The sequence below is a fragment of the Centrocercus urophasianus genome, unplaced genomic scaffold, assembly GCF_019232065.1.
Source record: "Centrocercus urophasianus isolate 14NV4802_14NV808 unplaced genomic scaffold, USGS_Curo_1.0 seq_17, whole genome shotgun sequence".
In the NCBI taxonomy this organism is placed as follows: domain Eukaryota; kingdom Metazoa; phylum Chordata; class Aves; order Galliformes; family Phasianidae; genus Centrocercus; species Centrocercus urophasianus.
Window position 1 is genome coordinate 19,546,653 of NW_024884722.1, and position 21,312 is coordinate 19,567,964.

The window sequence follows — 21,312 nt, forward strand, 5'->3', positions numbered from 1 at the left end:
TGGATCTTGTGCTCTTAGGATCTTTGCAGTGAATTGTCCAACCAGCCACTGTGTGGAGTAATGTACTTACCGTGAAATAAAATCTTCTAGGAATGTGTGTAAACCTGTTTTCTAAGCTAAGGGTGACTTTTCTTTGGTTTATAATCTTTCTGCTTAACTTATGAGCTGCTGTCAATAAGTGTTCAGACCCAGACACTGAGCCAACTTAAAATTGATAATAATTTAATGACTCGTACCCCTGCATGTATGTATACACAACTTGGTTCCTCTTGACATTTTTAAAATTCTTGTTCATGTGCAAGAAGGCTGTGGAATGAGGAAGAAGTTTCCAGCAAAATACTTTGATAATGCACAGTGCATTGGGAAGGGTTTTAAACCCCCTGATTTGCAGGTGAGAAGAGTGTGGTGTCATGGCAGATAATTAGGTTGCCTGCACAAAGATAAAATGATGCAAGACTGTTGTTTGGCATGGGTGAATCAGATTCTACAGCAGAATGTTCCATTGTTTCAGTTAAACAAACAAAAAAAAAAAGGTGGGAAGAAAGTTCAAGAAAGTAGTGGTACTGAAACTGTGTGATGAACAGTTAGTTTTGATTTGTTAACTTTCAGTAGAGTACCACAGAACTGCAGGTAGGTTCCAGTTTTAGGACCAGTACCTAACTGGTTAAAATATATAGCAAGAAAAGTGCAGTTCTGCAGAGAACTAATAATATATATGTCACTAAGTCTTTGGAGCATAAAGACAAAGCAAAGATCAAGATAAAAGTGGTACTTGCAGACTGTGACTGTGTAAGATTGTATAGTTTATTTAAAGGCTCATTGATGAGTTATCCCACAAGGTAACTTATTCTATTGTTGCTGTTGTGGCATGAAGGAGTCCTTCAGAGATGGGAGCTGGGATGAGTAAGAATATTCTGTTTGCACCTGAGTTTGGGAACACGCTTCTGTATGTAACATTTTGCATTTCCAAATCAAAAGATGCCCTCTGTGGGCACCTTTGCTTATTCTTTATTTCTGAAAGAGGTGAGCTAAGCTGGGAGTAAGGAATTTCTTTTAGAAGTATTTCTTTTAGAAGTACTCAAGCTGCACTTTTGGTTGGGAATCCCATGCTGTAACCAAAAAGGCCTCCCAGTACTGATTGTCTTTGGCAATTTGAGTTGGTGCAGTTTCCTCATCTCACGTTAAGCTTATGTCGTGTTCCATGATGTAATTTATACTGGGGGGTCATTCCATTACTAGTTCGTATATAGATGGCAATGTCCTTTGTGAGTTCAGGGCTTTTGCCACTCCACAGTACTGTTGTTGGGGCAGAAAAGAAGGCTGGGTTCTGTTTCTGCTGGTGTTGAGCTCACGGTATAAGAACATTGCTGCAGAGATCTATGTGTGACTGCATGATGGGGAAAGAATTACACAAAGCGGACTAGATGTTCTACTCTCCTAAGCAGGATTTATAGGATTTAAGCAAATCTGCTGGAATTCCTTGATCTTGTTCATGCACCTTATAGCTTGAGTGTTTTACCAGCACTGTGTGTGATTGCTGTTAACTACCTTTCTTCTTAGGCTTTCGCTGAAGACCTTTTATGGAGGAAGCACTGATTTTTCTGTATTTTCCTGAACTTCAGACTTCAATGTATCTACCTAAGGGTAGGAAATTCTCAGACATTATTAACAAATACTTAGATATAAAGAGATACCTTACATTTCATCCATGTGGTTAGTCATTTTGACTACCATTACAAGAGGTTAAAAAAGATGGTTTAATACCACTGTCTGCTTCTTTTTAGCTTGTGTAGCTTCTAGGCTCCCAGAGGGAGCTTTATTGACTTTCTTTGTTTATTTAGATTTCCAAAACAGCTGTGATTGTTCCAATTTTTTTTTAGCACCCCTTTGCTCCCTAATACCCCTCTTGGAAATGAGCCATCTGTTAGTTTCTCTGGTAGATAACTTTCAACATCTGCATACTTGATGCCCCTAGAGGGACAGAGTAAGAGTTGTTCTTTTACTATTTGTAAACATTTTTCCAATCTGCAATTAAGTTAGTTAACAATCTGAAATAGATTTACTGTGCTTTTGTTATTAGTAGCCTGCAAACAAAGCTGATCAAGATTAGCAATCTCTATAGGCTACCAACAAGCATTCAGTAGGTGCATGAATAAAAGGCTGGCCTGTAGCATCTGCATGTAGGTGACTTTCTTGATAAAAACACAGAATCACAGAATATTTCCTGAGTTGGACAGGACCCATAAGGATCATGGAGTCCAACTCCTGGCTCCAAAAAGAACCGCCCTAAATACAGATCATAATGGTCACATGAGAAAGCAAAGGACCACCCCTTCTGAAGGACTTATAGTTAAGAGATTAGAAGCTGACAGCTAATACATTGTCCTGCATTCTCTGCTGAGGAAACAGAGCTAAGAGAATAGCAAAAGCACTAAGGTCTAGTTCTCGGCTCCAAGTCCGTCTTGGCACTGACGTGGATCTTTCTTGTTCTGCATGTGATGAGCAGAATTACTTCCTTACTTCTTAGCCTAGAGAGATGGAGATACATCTTTTAATGGGAAGGCATGGCTACTGGCAACTATTTTGTTTGTTTATTTTGTTTAAAGGAAAAGTAGTCCTGCCAGTTCAGGTGTAGTAAGTTTCATTCCTGTGAAGCAAGCTTATTTTAGAAGGCCATACTTTTGGTTTGTAAGTGTCTATACAGAATAATCTGGAAAAAAAATAGGACAGAGAGAGACTCTGTTGGGAATTGTAGACTCGCAGCTCGGCAGAGAAGGACCTGGGGGTCCTGATGGATGAGAGACTTAACATGAGCCAGCAGTGCGCTCTGGCAGCTCGAAAGGCAAATGGGATCCTGGGCTCCATCAGGAGAGGGGTGGTCAGCAGGGACAGGGAGGTGATTGTCCCTCTCTACTCGGCTCTTGTGAGGCCCCATCTGGAGTACTGTGTCCAGGTGTGGAGCCCTCAGTACAAGAAAGACATTGAGATTTTGGAAAGGGTCCAGAGGAGGGCGACTAAGATGATCGGGGGCTGGAGCACCTCCCCTATGAGGACAGGTTGAGGGAGTTGGGCTTGTTCAGCCTGGAGAAGAGAAGGCTGCGGGGTGACCTCATTGCAGCCTATCAATACCTGAAGGGAACCTACACCCACGAGGGGAGTAAACTCTTCCAAAGGGCTGACAACAGCAGGACTAGGGGAAATGGATCCAAGTTGAGGGAGGGAAGATTTAGGTTGGATGTTAGGGGGAAGTTCTTTACAAGGAGAGTGGTTAGGCCCTGGAACGGGCTGCCCAGGGAGGTTGTGGATGGATGTGTTCAAGGCCAGGTTGGACGGGGTCCTGGGCAACCTGATCTGAATGTGTGTGTTTGGTGGCCCTGCTAGGCAGGGGGGTTGGAACTACATGATCCTTGAGGTCCCTTCCAACCCGGGTGATTCTGTGATTCTGTGATTCTGTGACTGTTATTATTGTACAACTACATTTATATCAGGGTGAGGAGGTAATATGTGTTAAATAGTGGACCTGGATAATTACAGTTGTTTCATAAGAATAAGCACTCGCAGGGAAGTTCTAAATATGTCATGTATCTAGAGATAACTTAAAACATGTTTCTAATGCTGTAGTTATATTGGAGTAATTTCCTTCTTAGTCAATCTGAAACACACAGACAAGGTTAATTTAGCTTGTGATATCTTGGAAGCTGTTTAAGCCGGAACAGTCCAAGAGGGGCTGTTGCCAGAATAACTACCAGTAGAACTATGATAAGTAGCAAAAATCCTTTGGTGTAGGCAACTCTTGATCTTTGAATTGCAGCAGAATATGAGCAAATGGGTAAGGAAGAAGAGAGAAATATAGTAAGAATGTCTCTGTCTCAGGGAAATGTCCTTCCATGTGCCCAAAAACCAGGGGGAGGTCTTAGCAAGTAGGAAGTAATTGCAGACTTGCCACAGAGGAGACTGTTGCAAAGACAACAAAGACTGTTGCAAATATATATTGGCTTCCATCAGGAAGCTGTATCCCACACTTGAGCTGCTGTTGCTTTTGATGCTCTGTGTTTTCCTTTTCAGTAAATCATTTTAAAATACCTAGGAAAGCCTTGACTTAAGAGAGGGAAGCTACTGTGAGAGAAATCCAGTACAGACTTTTGCTAGAGGCTATAAACCCTACCAGTACATGTCAGATAGAGGTTGAATTGAGCTGTTCTTTTCTAGTCCTAAAGAGTTGAGTAGGTGAGCATCTTAGGAGTTAAGAAGGAGCATCAACAACGCCTGTAGTCCTCAGTCAGGGGTAGAGTCCTCTGAATGCTAGTGGTTTTTCTGTTATCGTTTCCAGTACATTCTTTCCTTATGTTTTCACTGGAGTAAGTGATTAGAAAATTCCAACACATTTCCATCTTTGCTTTTTGCTTTGCTCCTTTTTGCCTGTGCCACCTGAGAGTTAGAGAATGCTATAGCTTCTAAGCTATTTCCATGTCCACCTGGCCTGATCATCTGCCTCCTGTGCTACAGGGATATAGGAGATTTGCTTCTAATTAACTGAGTGTAATTCTTGGCCAAATCCACCACGTGCAGAATGCAGTGTGGTACGAATCCACTCAAACCGCTCCCTCCTACCACTTAGTGACTCCTGTAAAGGATCCAGATGTAGTGGAATTTCATTGCATTTGATGAGTGACTAAAGATGAGGCAACACAAAGCTGTCATGTGAAGTGACTAATGGGCAATAAGTGAGAAAGGAAAAAAAGGCTTTTTGTCAAGCCATTGGATTTGTATCAGCCTGTTTCTTGTTTTTATGCTGAAAGTCTCTTTGAAAATGCTTCTCAGCAAGCTTGGCCAGGAATGAGCTCATTTCTTAAGGTGACTAGTTCATGCTGCAGGATGCTAAGGGTTAATCCCTCCATAATCAGAATATAAATGTAGTAAATGCTCATTAGACTGAGCTGCAGAGCAGTGTAGGAAATGTGAGAAATTTCCAAAATTAAACAATTTGAAATTGACCAAGTCTCCTCCTTAGGTTTGATTAATGTTTAAATTGTTTGCTGCATTTTTTGTAAAGGAGCAGTAAATTCAAAATGAACTAGCTTAAAAACAAACAAAACAAAAAACAGAAACAGCCCACCAAAATGCTTAAGGATTAATTGATAACAATACAATAATTTTTCAACTCTGAAAATTGCCCCAGCCAGTCAAATGAAAATGTTACAGCCCCAAGGTCAAAGAAACACTTGACGGGTAAAGAGGCAATACCCCGGGTAGCAAGATGCAGGGCTGAGAAGTGGGAACGCTCCCCTGAGAGCTGATTTTTCCTTGGAAATCTGGAAGCTCCTTAACATAGTTTTCTAGGCCCCATTTACCTGAGTTCAAATCTAAGGAGAGTGTGACCTCAGGAAGCTGCAAGCAGCTAATCAAGGAGGCAGCGGTGGGAGGATAAAGTCCAGATTCCTTCCAACAAGTATAATCTCTGGCGAGCGTGCGTGCACAAGCCGTTTCCTTTTTCAGTTTTGCTGCTGGAGCTGTTGCAGAAGGAAGCCCCAGATCCTTTTTACTGCTACATCTTTTGTGCTAAAGGAGAGAGAAGGAAGAGTCAGCTGTGGAAAGAAGGAATTTCAGGAGAGGAGAGAGCGGCTGGCCGGGCTGCCGGGCGGACGGTGGTGGGGAGGCGGATGCTGGCGGTCAGGAGAGATGCGTACCTAGAGCCAAGAGAGAGGCTGGGACAGCCAGCAAAAGGGAGGGGACAGCGGAGGTGCGGGAGCAGGCTGAGGGCTGTGCCCTGCCCGTCTGCGCTTGCCTCCTGCTGGTTTTAAAGGTGATAGATTCTGGGGACATGATCTCCCTTCTATCCCCTTCTTTTTCCCTTTCTGAAGAGAAGAATCAAGGAGAGGAGGTGGGGAGGGGATGAGGAAAGTGAGATTATAAGATGCTGTTGGGAACTTTGATCCCTTTCACCCCTTTCCCCACGCAGAAATGAAAGAGGCATCCCTCTCCCTCCAAGTGGCAAGCACCCAGCTCTCTGGGAAATTGAGCTGGAGAGTGAGAAGAGGAGGCAGCAGCTGAGCCCAGCGGCAGAATGAGACTGTGAAGCTTGAAGCTGCTGCCCACTTCATACAGGAAGGATGAAGATCCCCAGAGTACTTAGGCTGTTGGTAGAGCTCTCGAGTCTGTTACCATGTCTCAGATGCAGGGAGGTAAGAAAACTAATATTCTTCTATCTGTAAAAAGTCACCTAGATTTTTATATATATATTAATATCCTAATTGTGAGTGGATTGTGTTCTTACTGAATATGTTTTCTGGAGTATCTAGGCAGCTGTGGTCTCTGGGAAGGCTTGGGGGCTTGGGGAGGGATTTATTTCCTTGTGCATATGAAATTCATAAATGGAAACAAAGCAGGATGCACAAGGGCTTGCAGATGCTTTGGCTCAGGTTCCCCACGTTACTCAAGCACTGCGGTGACCCTGGCATGAGAGATTCTTTGTTTCTTTTCTTCACCAATGGACTGGTGATCCCTATTGCTGTTGTGGGCAGATACCATTTATAGCCATAGAGCTGGGGCAGCGACTGCAGCATGGGCAGTTGCACTAAAATTTTGTGTTGTTGATGGTGGCTGCTGGGGGGTTTTGGAAACTGCTACAGGAACTGGCAGCAAGTAGCTTTTCGTTAGAAGGGAAGCATATTACTTGGACTGGAGTACTGTCATTTATGCTGTGTCTCCAGGAAGAGTATTCTCAGTGTCTCATATGGCCAGTTATTATAGCAACCCATCCCTCTTTCTCATGTTAGCTCACAAGTGTGTATAAGTGCACACTGGAACGCAGAAGTTAGGGGATTTGGGTTGTGAGTCACCTGTCCTGTGTATTATCTTGGGCAGTCACAAAAGTGTCACTAAGCTCACTTTCCTCTCTTTGCAAAGTGCTTTGAGATCCTCACGTGCGTCCTTCAGCATTGTTGGTTTACAGAGCAGCTGGATACATGCAGACAGATGGATTTTTGGCTGAAGAGGGTTTGTCAGTTAATTGCTGTTTTATCTATGCTTCCTCTTGTACATTTGCACCTGAGCTCTGACTTGCTCTTTCTGAACTGTGTCAGGAATTCATCTTCAGTATGCAGTGTCATATTCTGACTTCCAGAGGATGATGGTGAAGCGTGGCCATAGCTCTGAACACCTGCTGACCATTATATATAATTTTAATCTGTAAATTAAATCAGCCATGAATAGGTGTCGTTCTTGTCTGGTATCTATGGGGACTATCCCTGCTTATTCCAGAAGTGGGTTCAGTTTAATTCTGAAAGTCTTTCAGGGAGAGCTGAGGCTGAGAGAAGCAAAATTTAGTGCATTTTGAAGAAAAACAGAACCATTTCTGTAGCTAATTCTCTTCATTTGCGCACCTCTGCTCTGTGAATTAAAAGTCTTTGTTCATATATATCTGGCTGTATTTAGAAATGAAACAAACTACGTGAAGCTAGCAAAAGCATGTAGTTTCTTCTTTCTACTCTGGATCTGTGAAGGTCTTGCACCTGCCTGCATACCATGCAGTGTGTTGAAGTGGAGATCCCTATCTCTCAACCAGCAGTCAAGTTATAACCACCAAAAACACTGCCTACAAGAGGAAATGTAATTTTGGGGATGGACAAGATGCTAGAATGAGGGCTTTATTTCATATTCTTTGTTCTTAGCTACTTAATATGATTTGGATAATAGTCTCATATGAAATCTTGTACTGTCATACATTTAAAAACAAAATCCTCAAAAAGCCATGCTAGATTTTCTTCTTCAGTTGTTTTCCACTTGGTACATGGATGTTTAATTCAATCTTCACATGGAACACTAGGGGCATCATCCCATCTGATAGCTGTGTTTGCTCCTGTGGTCATGGATTGCTTATTCTTTGCATGGAGGGGGAGTGAATAGTTATTCATTATTTTTCCTTACTAATAACAGTGATTTTTTTTTCCCGACTTTTCTTTCCATAGAGATCTCACTCTGGAGTCAGATTTTATTCGCTGAGAGCATTAGGGCTGAAACCTTGAAAAGAACAAGCAGAGCCCTGTTATGTGCTTAGATCAAGGGTAAATTTCTGCAGGCCAGCAATTATACATTTTATTGTCAGTGGGCAGAGCTGTGATTGGGTTTGAAGAGCAATGGAGAGAGCAGGGAAGAGGCTGGTTACCAGGGTGTGTTTGCCTAAAGCAGCAAAAGGCCGAGCTGCTTTCGGGACATGCCCGTGTTTATTTCATTGGATAATATCTCTGCTTTTGCTCTGTTTCTTTTCCCAGGCTCTCCTGGGATCCCAGCCCAGCCAAAACCATTTGCAGAGTGCAGGTAAGAACAAGAAGTTATTAATTCAGTCATCAGGCAGATTCTTTCCTGCAGTGGTGATCTGAGACCACAGGTACGATGAACCACTGCTCTCTGGCTTTCTTCCCTTCTTTCCATCATTTCTTTTATCCTGTATGCCTCAATGTTTATCTCCTTCAGCAACATGGCCAAACTACTTTCTCTTCATCATGTCTAATACTCTTGTACTTCTCTGTTCCTCCCCCATTCTTTTTCTTTCATCTCTGTTTCTGCCCTAGTCTTCTTTTGCATGCTCATTCCACCTAGTAAGTTCTGAATTCTTGTGTTCTCCCCTCTTAAGCTCGCAGGTAATCCAAGGAGCACAGTGTGTTTTCCAGGCATCTAACTGAGCTAACTGTAATTGCTTATCACTTTTGTACCTTGTAGCTAATATTCAGCTGTCATTTGTCTCTGCTGTTTATCATATGTGTCTTTATAGCAGAAGAATTTTTCTGATTTTTTTTTGTGAATGGAGCTATAACTGTTATCCATTTTTTTTTTTAGTTTATCCATTTTATACATTCTTAAAAAACACACCCTCACACAGAATCTTGTTCTAGCTTCCCTATTTCTTATTGCAGAGTCATGACTGGAGAAGTTGTTGTTTTGTTTTTTTTTTTCTCTATTAAGACAATATTGAATTAAATGTTGGGATTTCTTTACATGAGATTTTTGTATAGACACTGGCCTGGAACACTGGCATCTGTGCTCTACCTTGAAACCGGTTGCCTTTCCTTTCCTAAGGAAAGAAAAGTTCAGACAGGTGAGGTGATACACTAATGTGTATAAAGGCATACATACAGTGAATGACAATGCCATTTTCCATCTTTCTGATTTACAGAATTAAATTACACCCAATTTTCCACTCTTCTCTGTCTCAATCAATTAAGACAGGGAATTAATCTTTTGAAGATCTTAGAATCAAATTTAAGAGCATCATATTCAGGTACCAAAGGAGGTACAAAAGGGGAAAAGTCTGTGCCAGGCTCAAAAGCAAGTCAGAATAAGGGCATATGTCTATTGAAATTACTGGCAATGAGAACCAGTTCAAACTGTTTGTGTTTGAGTCCAATTAACACATTTTAAAGATCCAAGCAATTCATTATCTTCAGAACATTTTTTTTTCCTAAGTTGCTCTGAAAATAATCATAGAATCATAGAATGGTTTGGGTTGAAAGGACTTTCAAGACCATCGAGTTCCAACCCCACTGCTATAGGCAGGGACATCTCCTTCTAGACAAAGTTGCTCAAAGCCCCATCCAGCCTGGCCTTGAGTACCTCCAAAGAGGGGCATCTACAACTTCTCTGGGCAACCTGTTCCAGGATCTCACACCATCACAGTGAAGAATTTCTTCCCGATATCTAGTCTAAATCTACCCTCTTCCAGCTTAAAGCTATTTCCCCTTGTCCTATCACTACATGCCCTTATGAAAAGTCCCTCCCCAGATTTTCTGTAGGCCTCCTTCATGTAGTGGAAGGCTGCTATAAGGTCCCCCAGTGCCTTCTCTTCTCCAGGCTGGAGAGCCCCAGTTCTCTCAGCCTGTCCCTGCAGGGGAAGTGCTCCAGCCTACTGACCATCTTTGTGGCCTTCCTCTGGACCCGCTCATTGTCCTTCTTGTGTTGGGGGTCCCAGAACTGGATGCAGTATTCCAGGTGGGGTCTCAAGAAGAGCTTCAAGACTGTAGACATAAAAGGTGGTTCAGGAGATGAGCTCATACGTCTGGTGTTGTCTGATCCTCCATGTGTGATGCCTTAAGTATAGCTAACAGCTTTCTTTCTGTGTCCAGCGTCCAGTGGGTGCGGCATCGGACCTCTTGGGTACTACAATGGCTCGTTGGCTGTCACTGAGGCTGGGGCAGAGTGCCTGAACTGGGCAGAGTTCCCTGATTATGTTCAGCAGTACCCAGACCGTGGCTTAGGGAACCACAACCACTGCAGAAACCCAGATGGGGGAACTACACCCTGGTGCTTCTTCCGACTTGCATCAGGGGCCATCAGCTGGGCTAACTGTGACTGTAACCAAGGTAAGACTGTTTCCTATCTGCCAGAGCCTGGGCTACTCTGTCTTAAGGGGTTAAGGCTAGAAATGATGCTGCACAGACCAGTAAGTAGCAGTTAGGATAACCTGTGAAAGAAGAACAGTGCAGTAAGTGTCCCAGTTTGTCTAAAGAATTAGGACTAAAAGCTAGCCTGTTTGGGGATAAAACATCTGTATGTGCTAGGGGGTGGATTTAAGCTGCTATAGCCATGTCTTTTATAGATACTTTTATTCTCATACATGGAGAATTCTTTTTTTTTTTTTTTTTTTTTTTTTTTTTTTTTGTTAACTTAGGTAATTTTGAAAGCAGTTTGTTATGTGGAAAACAACCCACTCCAACTCCTTAAGTCTTCATATCAGAACTCTGCTCATGTAATTGTAGCAGCTCAAATACAGAAAAATCTTCTGTGATTAGATTTGTAAATCTTCTGTTGCAAAGTGGGTCCTAAGCTTCCTTTAGAATTCCTTGCAGTGCCAAAACAATGACTGCTGCTTATTTTGAGGCATGCAAGGAAGCTCTCAGTGCACTGATTTGTGCACTGTTTGTCCTCATCTGCCGACTTTAACTGCGTTTTGCAGAATGGATAATAAATGAGACAACAAATATCTTCCTTCAACAGTGTAAGTATTATTCAAAGTACTTCAAAGTTCAAAGTTAGCTTCATTAAAGTGAAGGCTACAACAAGCATGGGTATGCTGTGTGCCTACCACACCCTTACACTACTTCATGCAAGTCAGTGAAAGTACCATGAAACAGGATGTGAGGAATTGGGTCCAATTCAGCTCAGCTACACTCAGAAGTCCAAGACTTGCTCATCTGAAATGTCTTTTTTTCATTTTTCTTTTCTTTGCCTGGAAGGTGCTGTGCGGTTGGCTGAAGATAGTAGTGTGGAGCTGTACTTTGGTGGACTCTGGGGTACCATCTGTGCTGACCTCTGGACTGACTGGGATGCCAGTGTTGTCTGCAGGCAGCTAGGTCTCAGGTGAGAACCTCAGTGTGGCTTGAAGTGTTATGTGTTCATAGGTTCTTTGAGAGAACCGCCTCATTAATTACTGTCCTTCTGGAGTAATATGTAGGCTGTAGGAGAGGAGTTTGTCCTGTAGGCTGACTTCCCACTTGCTAGGGTCCTTCGCACCTGTGTTCTTTCCATGGCTATGCCTAACCCCAGTCAGCATTTGCAGAAACGGTAGTTTCTAAATCTTGATGTTCAGTGCTGTGCTGAGTGATTCGATTTTTAATATTGTCATTTTAGTATTACTGTACTGATCTTTTAGAAAATGTTGCAACTGTGAACCCTCTTTGGGAATCTCTTATTTGGCCTTTAGTCTTCCAAAGAAAAAGAGATTAGGTCCACAGAGAAGGAAGAATTTGATTCAGATATTTAGATGTGCTGACCATGTTACAATCTGTTGAAGGGTTTGTTTATCACTCTCCAATGAGGGTACCATTTCTGACCAGATCAACTCTGCTGCAGGGAAGATAGCATGTATTACATGGTGGGATAGTACTGCGTGCTTGCTTGCTTAGACTGGAAATGGCTATCCCTTTAAGCTCTCACAATTAATTGGGCTCACAAGACATGAAATGCCACAATTGGGCTGGAAAACAATTGTGAGTTAAGCAGTACAACAGTTTCATCATTCTGTTGCATTCTCCACACCAGTGAGATTGGCACAGCTGGGAAGAAGAATCGTCCTGGACTGTGGCCTATTCCCCTGCACCTGCAGTCAGCAAACTGCCATGGGGATGAGAAAACCCTCTTGCAGTGTGGCTATCAGGAAGCTGTGTCAGGAACTTGTAACCAGGGAAGCGCCATGGTAACATGTGTCCCTCCAGAAGGTAAATCTCCAAAGGGAGGTTCACTCCCTTTTTACTTGTGCCTAGTTCACTTGGAATCTAGTGCTGCTGATAAGATATTAAATCTGAGATCATGATGCTGTGGAGAGTAAATCATTGGAATGTATTCTTTTTTCACCTGCTGTGATGGTGATTACTTTCCTTCCAGTGGAAAATAATTTTTTTTTTCCCAATCCCAAGTACTTGCTTCCAAAATCACTGAAAGATGCTGTTGCTTATGACCACATCCCTTTTCATTCAAAACAGGTTTTTGTTTACAGGCAGCAAAGTCCTGGTCATTGTAGCAGCCAGTTAAAGAGCCATCCCTGGACTAGTGGCACCTCCTGCTGTGGCTTGCAGTCATTGATGTTTCTAGAGAGTTTGGAGGGGAGGAAATGGTAGAATGGAACAAGAGAGTCCCAGAAGTGGCTCTGGCTGGTGAATAGCTCTATGTCTTTAACTGCTAGATGTGCTTTGTCTCTATCTTGTTCTGTTTTATTCTTTTTCCTTTTTTGAAACACAGGTGTAGGTGCTCCATTGCGTTTAGTTGGGGGAAAGGAGAGCTTTGAAGGACGGGTGGAGGTATACCATGATGGCAAGTGGGGTACCATCTGTGATGACCAATGGGATGACCGTGATGCTGAAGTAGTTTGTAGGCAGCTGGGACTCAGGTACTTTCCGTACTGTTCACATGAAGTAGTAATAGAAGTAGTCTGAATAAAGAATGTGAGAGCATCTGTCTTCACCATATAGCACCATTCCTTTCTATGGAAGGGTAAGAAAATCTTGGGGAAGATAATTCCAGACTTAACATCTTGTCATGGGATTTTGTACTTAATTAGGTCAGTCAGTTTTATGGGTTTTTGCTGTGTAAAAAAGAGTTGGTTTAATCCTATCCAACGTTTGTTTGTGTTTATCCCTGTTCATTATTTTTACATGCTTGTATAATGCATGTATTTGTGGCTGCAGTGCTAACTTGCAGTGACTTCCACAGGTGAATTGCAGTCATTTATTTGTTTAAATTTAAACACCTTCAGTTTCACTGATTGTCTTTATCCTCTTCATTCAGGAGGAAAGCAAGAGAGCACCTCATTCTCTGTGCTATCCGACACTAAATGCAAGGAACTATTGTACACTAAATCAATTCTGCATAATTGCTCAAAATAGCTGAGTTAGGCTTGAGATCCTTCCTACTTTGGGAGTTTTGCCTTTCACTGAGATTGAGACATCATTGTCCTCAAATCATATTAAAGAACTTTCCAGTGAGATATATTGGTTAACCGTTGGCAACACCACTGTGTAAGAAACACAGATAAGCTATGGAAGGATTAGTGTAGGAGAGACTCTGGGAAACACAGAATCCAAGAGCACCAGTCTGTGACCTTCCTTACTGAATTTTCATGCATCTCTTGCAGTGGGAACCCGAAAGCCTTGTCGTGGGCTCACTATGGTCAGGGATCTGGCCCCATCCTGCTAGATGAAGTGGAGTGCTCAGGCAATGAACTCTCACTCGACCAATGCAAGAAGAGTGACTGGGGACAACAAAACTGTGACCATATTGAAGATGCTGGTGTCTCTTGTGACCCTTTCACAGGTACGTACTTACAGTTCTGTGCCAGTCAGATGCAGCCTTGCTCCTGTATTACGTAGGTGGAAATGAATCAGAGCCAGACAAGGTGGAAATGCTGAGGTATGGAAAGACTGAGGTATGTTCATTTTTTTAGTATCCTTAGGTAACTGTCTTTGGTTTCTTCCTGTCATGGGCTGTAGAGAGTCTTCAGCAGTGGGGCTTAGGCTGTTTATTCTCTCCCTTTCTGAGTGCTGATCTTTCCTTCTCCTACCCCTTGCAGAGGGCACTGTAAGGCTGACTGGTGGTCGCAGCCCCAGCGAAGGCAGGGTAGAAGTTTATTACAATGGAGACTGGGGCACAGTATGTGATGATGGCTGGACAGATCTCAGTGCCCAGGTGGTCTGCAGGCAGCTGGGCTTCAGGTAGGACTGAGAGCATTTGTAGTATCTGTACTTCCTAATGTCAAGGTTTAGATTCTATGTCCCTTTACTGGTATGGGCTGGACGTTACTTCCTTCAGTACTTCCTTCAGTACTTTGTCATTACCATTATGCAGTTTCATTCAGGAAAGAATAATAGGTGTCCACATCCTTTCCCAGGAAAAAATTAATATATGTATCTGTCTTAATTATTTCTTGCTTTGACCTGTTTTGAAAGTAGATAACAGGCTTAGTACTGTCTTAGTGAATCCCCCACCAAAGTTTGAATTTCTTCTTATTATTTCTTAAATTTTGAGATGTATCAGCTCAGCACTACCACCCTGTCTGCTCTGTCAGCTAAGCTTTATCACCTGCTAAACAGTATCAGCTGTCTGCACTGCTGCTAACCTATATCACCTGCTTTGGTACTTGAAGGAAGACCATTAGAACAAGAAAGAGTAGTGGTAGGGATTTCTTAATGGTCTCTATGAAAGCTGAAGCTGGTGAGGTGTGCCAGCTGATTGGCTGCTGTCTAATGTATCACTGAATAGCTGAGTAGAGAGACCACCAGTGCCACAGCAGATGTCTCCAGGTGAGTTTTCCTTTTGGTTTGAGTTTGGGACCCTCTGTGGGATTAGTGATTTACAATGACTTTGATGTTAACATTCTCTTTCTTCCCTCTAGTGGGCCTGCTACCCTGGCCTCTGAAGCAGACTATGCTGCTGGCCAAGGCTTTATCTTGCTGGATGATGTGGCTTGTGTGGGCACGGAGCTCTCCCTCCTGGACTGTCCCCATAGCAACTGGGGGCAGCACGACTGCTCACACGCTGAGGACGTGGGAGTCCACTGTTCCCCTGAGAGCAACACAGTCACTGGCAGCCTCGGTAACTTAACTTGTGCCTTGCTCTGGACAGAGGGAAAACATCACTTTCTGGTCTGATACTTTGGAAACTTTGGCAGATGTGGGATCTTTCCCTCTGCTGCCTCAATTAGAACTGGTTTTTGAGAAGGATTCATAGGCATAAGCCCTGGCTGTTTTGGGGCAGAGCCATGGAACTGTGGTTCTTCAAGATGTACAGCCAGACCTGTAGAGAGATGGAGATTGAAGAGAACGATTTTGATGGTCTCTTTGTTTATATGAGGCCTGTTACTGTTTTCTCTACTGCAGGAAACTTTCCAATTTGTCATCTTTTTTTTTTTTTTTTTTTTTTAATTCGAATATACACCATCCATTTTTTTTTGTTGTTTTTCCTGGATGTAGAGCACTTTTCTTGCCTAGAATAATGTAATAGTTTTTATAATTGAATGGATTTATTTCCAAGGCATGTTTAAGCTTGTCCGTTCTTGGCTCAGCAGCTAATAACTTTCTTTCTGCTCTTGTTCTCCTCTTTACTTAGCTTTCAGAAATATGATCTAATGATTTCCAGTGTGTATTTAATAAATTAATATGCACCAATTTTGCAAGGAAATGAAATGAGGGACATAGTGGTCAAATAGATCACCACTCTTCTCCTTCTCACCTCCTCCTCATCTCCTCAGTTTTTCCTATAAAAACTAAGTTCTGGGCACCTCATGCTCTTTGGTATTTTTGCTTGCAGCAACCCCTGTGTTTTTTCTTTCACAGGACCTCCTGTGCGGCTGGTGGATGGAGAAAGCACCAAGGAGGGACGGGTTGAAGTATTCCTGAATGGGCAGTGGGGCAGCATCTGTGATGATGGCTGGACAGACAGAGATGCTACAGTAGTTTGCAGGCAACTGGGCTTCAGGTAAGATAACTGGTACATGCATCTTACAAATACAAATTGCTCTCAGGAGGAATCTTCTTTCTGAACCTGTTTCTGGGAGATTCATTTCCCTTGAAATTTCTCTTTAAAACATGCTGGTGCATCAGTTTCACCTGCCTCTTGCTTGATGCACATTAGCCATTCTCTCTCTCATTGCAGTGGTGCAGCAAAAGCCAGGGCAATGGCTTATTTTGGTGAAGGCCAAGGGCCCATCCATCTGGACAGTATAGAATGTAGAGGCACAGAGCACGCTCTGGGGCAATGTGTCAGACCTGACACTGGGATTCACAGTTGCTGGCACGGTGAAGATGCTGGTGTGATTTGTGACTATGTGGAAGAGAAGGTCCAGGATATCAGGAGAACAGGTGATGTGCCCTTTCTTCTACACAGAAATCTGGGGCTCAAGGTTTAGGATTTCTGCATGCTTTTTCACTGTAGTTTTTATCTTTTTCGGTTGAAACTTTAACTACAAAATAAGCATGTTCTCTCTTGCAGCTCCTGGTTACTCTTCCTTTGTTTTCACTGTCTCTTCTAGTCTAGACTAGTCAGAGGAGCTCTAACCACGTCAGGTCTTTGAGCCTGCAGAACTTCCCTTGAGTCATATCATTATACTCTTCCTTAGAGCAGTAACTATAAGCAAACTTTGGGCTTTGGAGCACTGAGGAAAGCTGTAGAGCCAATTCTTGCCGTAGGACTACAGATTCTGGAGGTAAGCTCCTCCACTAAAACTGTGGAAACCATTGGGAACAAATCTTATAAATTCCTTTGCACAACACAATGCAGTCAACTACCAGGAGGATTAATGCCTTCAGGGGACAGGAGGGATATCTTGGCTCTGTGACAGCAGTTGTTGATACTTAAGCTGAAGGTATCTATCCAACTGTGCTAACTTTACTGTGCAGGTCCAGAGTCCAGTGTGTGTGGCATGCGCCTACTTCATCGTCGCAAGAAAAGGATCATAGGTGGAAACAAGTCTCTCAGGTAATTGCTGAGAAAGGCAGAACAGGTTCCAGCTTTCCTAACTTCATTTGAACCAATGGTCTATCTAGGGAAGAATGCTTGTCAGCTGAGCTCAGATAGGGCAGAGTGAACGGGAAAAGCGACAACTCCCGTGTATGTGATGCTTACTGTTCTTCTGTTTCTTCTTCAGAGGTGGTTGGCCATGGCAGGCCTCACTACGGTTGAAGGGTTTCCAGAGAGATACCCGTCTGCTCTGTGGGGCAACAGTGATCAGCAGTTGCTGGGTAGTGACTGCAGCCCACTGCTTCAAAAGGTGTGTTTGTAAATGGGAGCTCTACGGGATTCTCAAAGACGAAGATAACCTCAAATGAGGTTGTTCTCCCAACCCAATGGAAACACATGAACAAAGTTTCTAAACCAAGACCTTCAGGTTATGATGTGTGTGATTTTGGAGAACTTATGGGGATGACTCAATTTAGGCTTACGTTATCCCTCACTGCTTATACCTGCCCTCTTAACTTTGAAGTTTTACACCTTAAAGGGAACCATCATTTTGATATTAATCATAGAATCATCTCCCAGTACTTTAAGGAAATGTGAAAAGAGAAAGCCATGAGCCCGTTACTGTTACTGGGTTACTGTTGTAACCCTATCTATAGAAAGAAGTATTGTGCATGGTAAATAGTGACTGTAACAGCTGGCATTATCACATCTGTGGGAAGAGATCCCACAGTCCTGTAGCTGGCACTTCTTTATAAGTGTGTGGGTTGAGTCTCAAAGCAGTTGAGACTTGCATGAGTCTAATTCTCTGTTAGTAGAAATATCAAGGTATTGCATGTCTTTTTCTCTAGGTTTGGTGTTGATGTGCGACGCTACCTGCTGCGGGTGGGTGACTACCACACAGCTGTGAAGGATGAGTTTGAGAGAGAGCTGCCTGTGGAGCGGATTGTCCTCCACAGGAACTACTGGGCTGGCAGCAACGATAATGACATTGCCCTGGTCCGAATGCGAGGCAGAGAGGGGCATTGTCTCTCCTTCAACAGCCACGTTCTGCCTATCTGCCTTCCTGATAAGAAAGAGAAGTCTGACATAAACAGGCAAGCCTGCATCATCTCTGGTTGGGGAGACACAGGTAAGTGACAAAGCTCTTAGGAGCAAGATAGGGATGGGGAGAATCTGGACTGAGGAATCTATATGCACAATTATTTTACGTCTGTTCAATTCAAGGCCATGTTTTTAATGCTCCCATTATTTCTGCCAAGTGCATGGTGTCAAGGAACAGGAAATAAAGCAATTTTTGTGCCACTGTTTTCTTCCGATGTTGAGGTTGTCTTGAAGCCTGTCCATGATGGAAGTTGTGGTTGCCATAGCAATCTTCTGAAGCTGTGAGGGAGAGGAAAGCTGCCAGCTCATCACAGTTCTCTCCTTCTCTCCCCTTTCATGTTTGCCCACAACAGAGCCATTGCACATGCAGAGCTGGTGCACAAAATCTGTATATTGTTCAGGAAGGTCCCCATGTTTCCATGGTCTCCTGCCTTCTTTATAGATCACAGTAGTAAAGTGAGGGCTTTGCAGTGGAAGGAATGTTCCTCATAAATCTTGCTTGTAAAGAGCATGTGCCTAGGTAGTGAGCTGAGACAAAGTGCTCTTTCTGTACAGTAGGTGACCTTTCTTGGAAGTCCAGCCACTGTGATGAATCTCCCTGGATATTGTTCCAGGGACAGCTGGGCTCTGACATTGGTTTCTGCACAAGCTTTGAGAACCTGCTGTACATGCTGTTTTACACAACATTACTCTGAAACTTCTAGGTTAAAGGGAGGAGAGAATATTCTAGAAAGTATTAATGACTAAATTGTTAACACTGTCAAGGCAATGTTTTAAAATGTTGGGCTTGGTGGAGTTCTGACATGGATGCATTAGTCTAGGGACAGCTTTGAACTCTAAGTAAGACGTTGTGACCAGTTGTGCAGTCCTTTCCCACTTGGGGTTCGTAGATGCAAAGCAGGGCTTAAGGAAAGGAGGCCTTTCTGGGCTGCTGTGACTGGAGAAAATGCATATGTTCAGAAAGACTTGCTGCCAAAACACAAATAGCCCCAGGAGTTTTCTGTTGTTTTTGGACTTAGCCATCCTTTCCAGCTGTTTCTCTAGCTGTTACTCAAGTGTTTGATTGAAAATACAGATTTGCCTTTGAAGTCAGTTATACCAGGTGCACATGTCACTTTGGGGTGTCTGCAGAGGATCAAGGAGTAATTTAGTCATGTAATTCCTTTAAGTTATGCTGGTACTTAACAGCTAGAATCTCTCCCACACACCAAACCCATCTTTCTCAATGAGTTAACAACCTTGTGAACTTACTGTAAGTCCATAAATTACTTTAAATCTTGAGCACCAGAAGTTTGCACTCTAAGAAACGAGCCTTAAATTCTGATCAAGTCTATGGTAACCAAAATTTGAGCAAATAGAAATAAGTCTGGCCAAAGATGAGGTAAGCTCCCTTTGAATAATATTTGGATGCTTCTGAAACGTGTTCCAAAACTTCTCTGAGGACTGAGAATTTCACAAATGTTACTTCATTTATTCCTTTGTGAAAACACTGTCATTTTAGAGAGAAAGAAATGAAGGCTCAAAGAGGTGAAATAAGCTGAACAAAGTTCAAGTTATTCGTTGGCAGAACCAGGAGTAAGACTCATCCTTTGATCTATCCCCTTTCTCCAACCTCTTCCCTGCTTCTTTGATGTTACAGCTCTTTTTTGTGGTCTGGTTTTGCAGTTCTCTGAAGTTCTGGTCGTTCAGAGATGCTGAGTTTGGCCTAATTCTGTGCCACAATCTTGATGTGAAATGTACAAGTATCCATTTTTGTGCAGAGAACTGTTGCTCTAGGCTGCTGCTGTTGTCTGTATGTGAATTGGTTTAACTGGTCTGTTCTGTTCCAGGGAAATCTTATTCAAGAACACTACTGCAGGGGGTGGTGCCTCTTCTGCCACGGGAAGACTGTGAGGTCCGTTATGGGCAGAAGTTCACGAACCGCATGATTTGCGCTGGGAACCTCTCTGAAGATAAACGAGTGGACAGCTGCCAGGGTGACAGCGGAGGGCCACTCATGTGTCAGAAGTCAAATGGACGCTGGATCATTTTGGGAATCACTTCCTGGGGTTACGGGTGTGGTCGGAAGGATTCCCCTGGTGTGTACACAAAGGTCAGCAGATACGTACCCTGGATCAAGAAAGTGACCAAGCTAAAATGAAGATGTCTGAGCCCCAGGAACTTCAACTTGTCCTTCTCCCTGCAGCAGCTGAAAGCTGTGGCTTCTGGCCTGGGAGTGGTGGAAATGTATGTTTTCTTTTGGACACTGGGAAAGTAATTTAACATAGAACTGGGAGAAAAACAGCTGTGGTTGATTCTTTGGTCTCACTTTAGTTCTTAATCTCTGAGCAGACAAAGCAAGTGCACACTGGTAGGACAAATTAGCCTGTGTTGCTCTGACAACAAGTTTGAGTCCTGTAATGCAATCAGTGCTTCTTTCTTTGGCCCCAACACACGGAAATGGTAGAAATGAAGATATACCTGTCTCTGTAAATCTGTTCACCAGTTTTTGTATGTTCACACACTTGAAAATCACTGCAAAGACAGGTGAGATGCTTGTAAGTTGCTGCAAGCTCTGGCATACTTTTTCATAACATGTCTCTCTTCCATTCCAGAAATGAGAAGATTTGACCTGAGCTGAGGAGCAGGCTAACAATTGGCCTTTTTTTTCCCCTGATATGTCTCTAGGGGGAACCTTTTCTCTTCTGAATATTAGATTCTAAAAATGTCTGTCCCTGCTAAGAGGTGCTTGTCCTTCCAGCTGTAATCCTTGTGCCACACATTTCTGGTCAGATGCTACGGCTTTATTGCTGCTTTCTCAAAATTGTGGTTCTTCTGTGGTTTGTTTTTTGTTTCTCCATAAAGCAGCATCTCCTGGAATCAATTGTTTGTGTGAGAGTAAATCTTTGTTTTTAAGAGACAATAGCTTTCTTGCTCTCATGATTACTGTGAATGACTTAAAAATGTGACTTCAGTGTGACTGGAATAGACACCATTACTTTTCTTTAAATCCAAATATAGTGTTAAGTGTTCAGGTGTTGATTCACAGTTTAACAGCACTGCAGCGACTTTATCTTGATATTTTATTCATCATTATTATTAACTGCCCTTTGTGATCTTAGCCTTTAGTGTCTCTGTGTTCATAGTCCTCCTGTGAAGCATGGAAATACTCTGGAGTGTAGACACCAAACAAACACTAGAGTGAGTAGTTCTCTTGAGGTGCAAGACAGTTTCCTGCATTCCTGGAGTATATGCAGCCTTTGTACAACAGTTTCTCTCTTCTTTTTATGT

General features: G+C 42.9%; 1 protein-coding gene across 4 annotated transcripts; it reads left to right on the top strand.

Annotated features, from left to right (window-relative positions):
• The first annotated feature begins 191 nt into the window (after positions 1-191).
• Positions 192-20,944, top strand: LOC122159904 (neurotrypsin-like). Of its 4 annotated transcripts, none has more exons than XM_042817928.1 (17): positions 192-1,644; positions 5,960-6,182; positions 8,271-8,316; positions 9,000-9,094; positions 10,119-10,355; positions 11,229-11,352; positions 12,034-12,209; positions 12,730-12,877; positions 13,622-13,800; positions 14,057-14,198; positions 14,879-15,078; positions 15,819-15,960; positions 16,138-16,343; positions 16,881-16,959; positions 17,129-17,251; positions 17,790-18,070; positions 19,872-20,944. In XM_042817928.1, the coding sequence occupies exons 2-17, from the start codon at positions 6,164-6,166 to the stop codon at positions 20,180-20,182; spliced, it is 2,508 nt and encodes an 835-aa protein (XP_042673862.1). In that variant the 5' UTR covers positions 192-1,644; positions 5,960-6,163; the 3' UTR covers positions 20,183-20,944. The 4 variants fall into 4 exon arrangements, with proteins under 4 accessions (XP_042673862.1, XP_042673861.1, XP_042673863.1 ...); XM_042817927.1 differs by lacking the exon at positions 192-1,644 and adding an exon at positions 5,456-5,803; XM_042817929.1 differs by lacking the exon at positions 192-1,644 and adding an exon at positions 5,456-5,669.
• Positions 20,945-21,312: the final 368 nt, after the last annotated feature.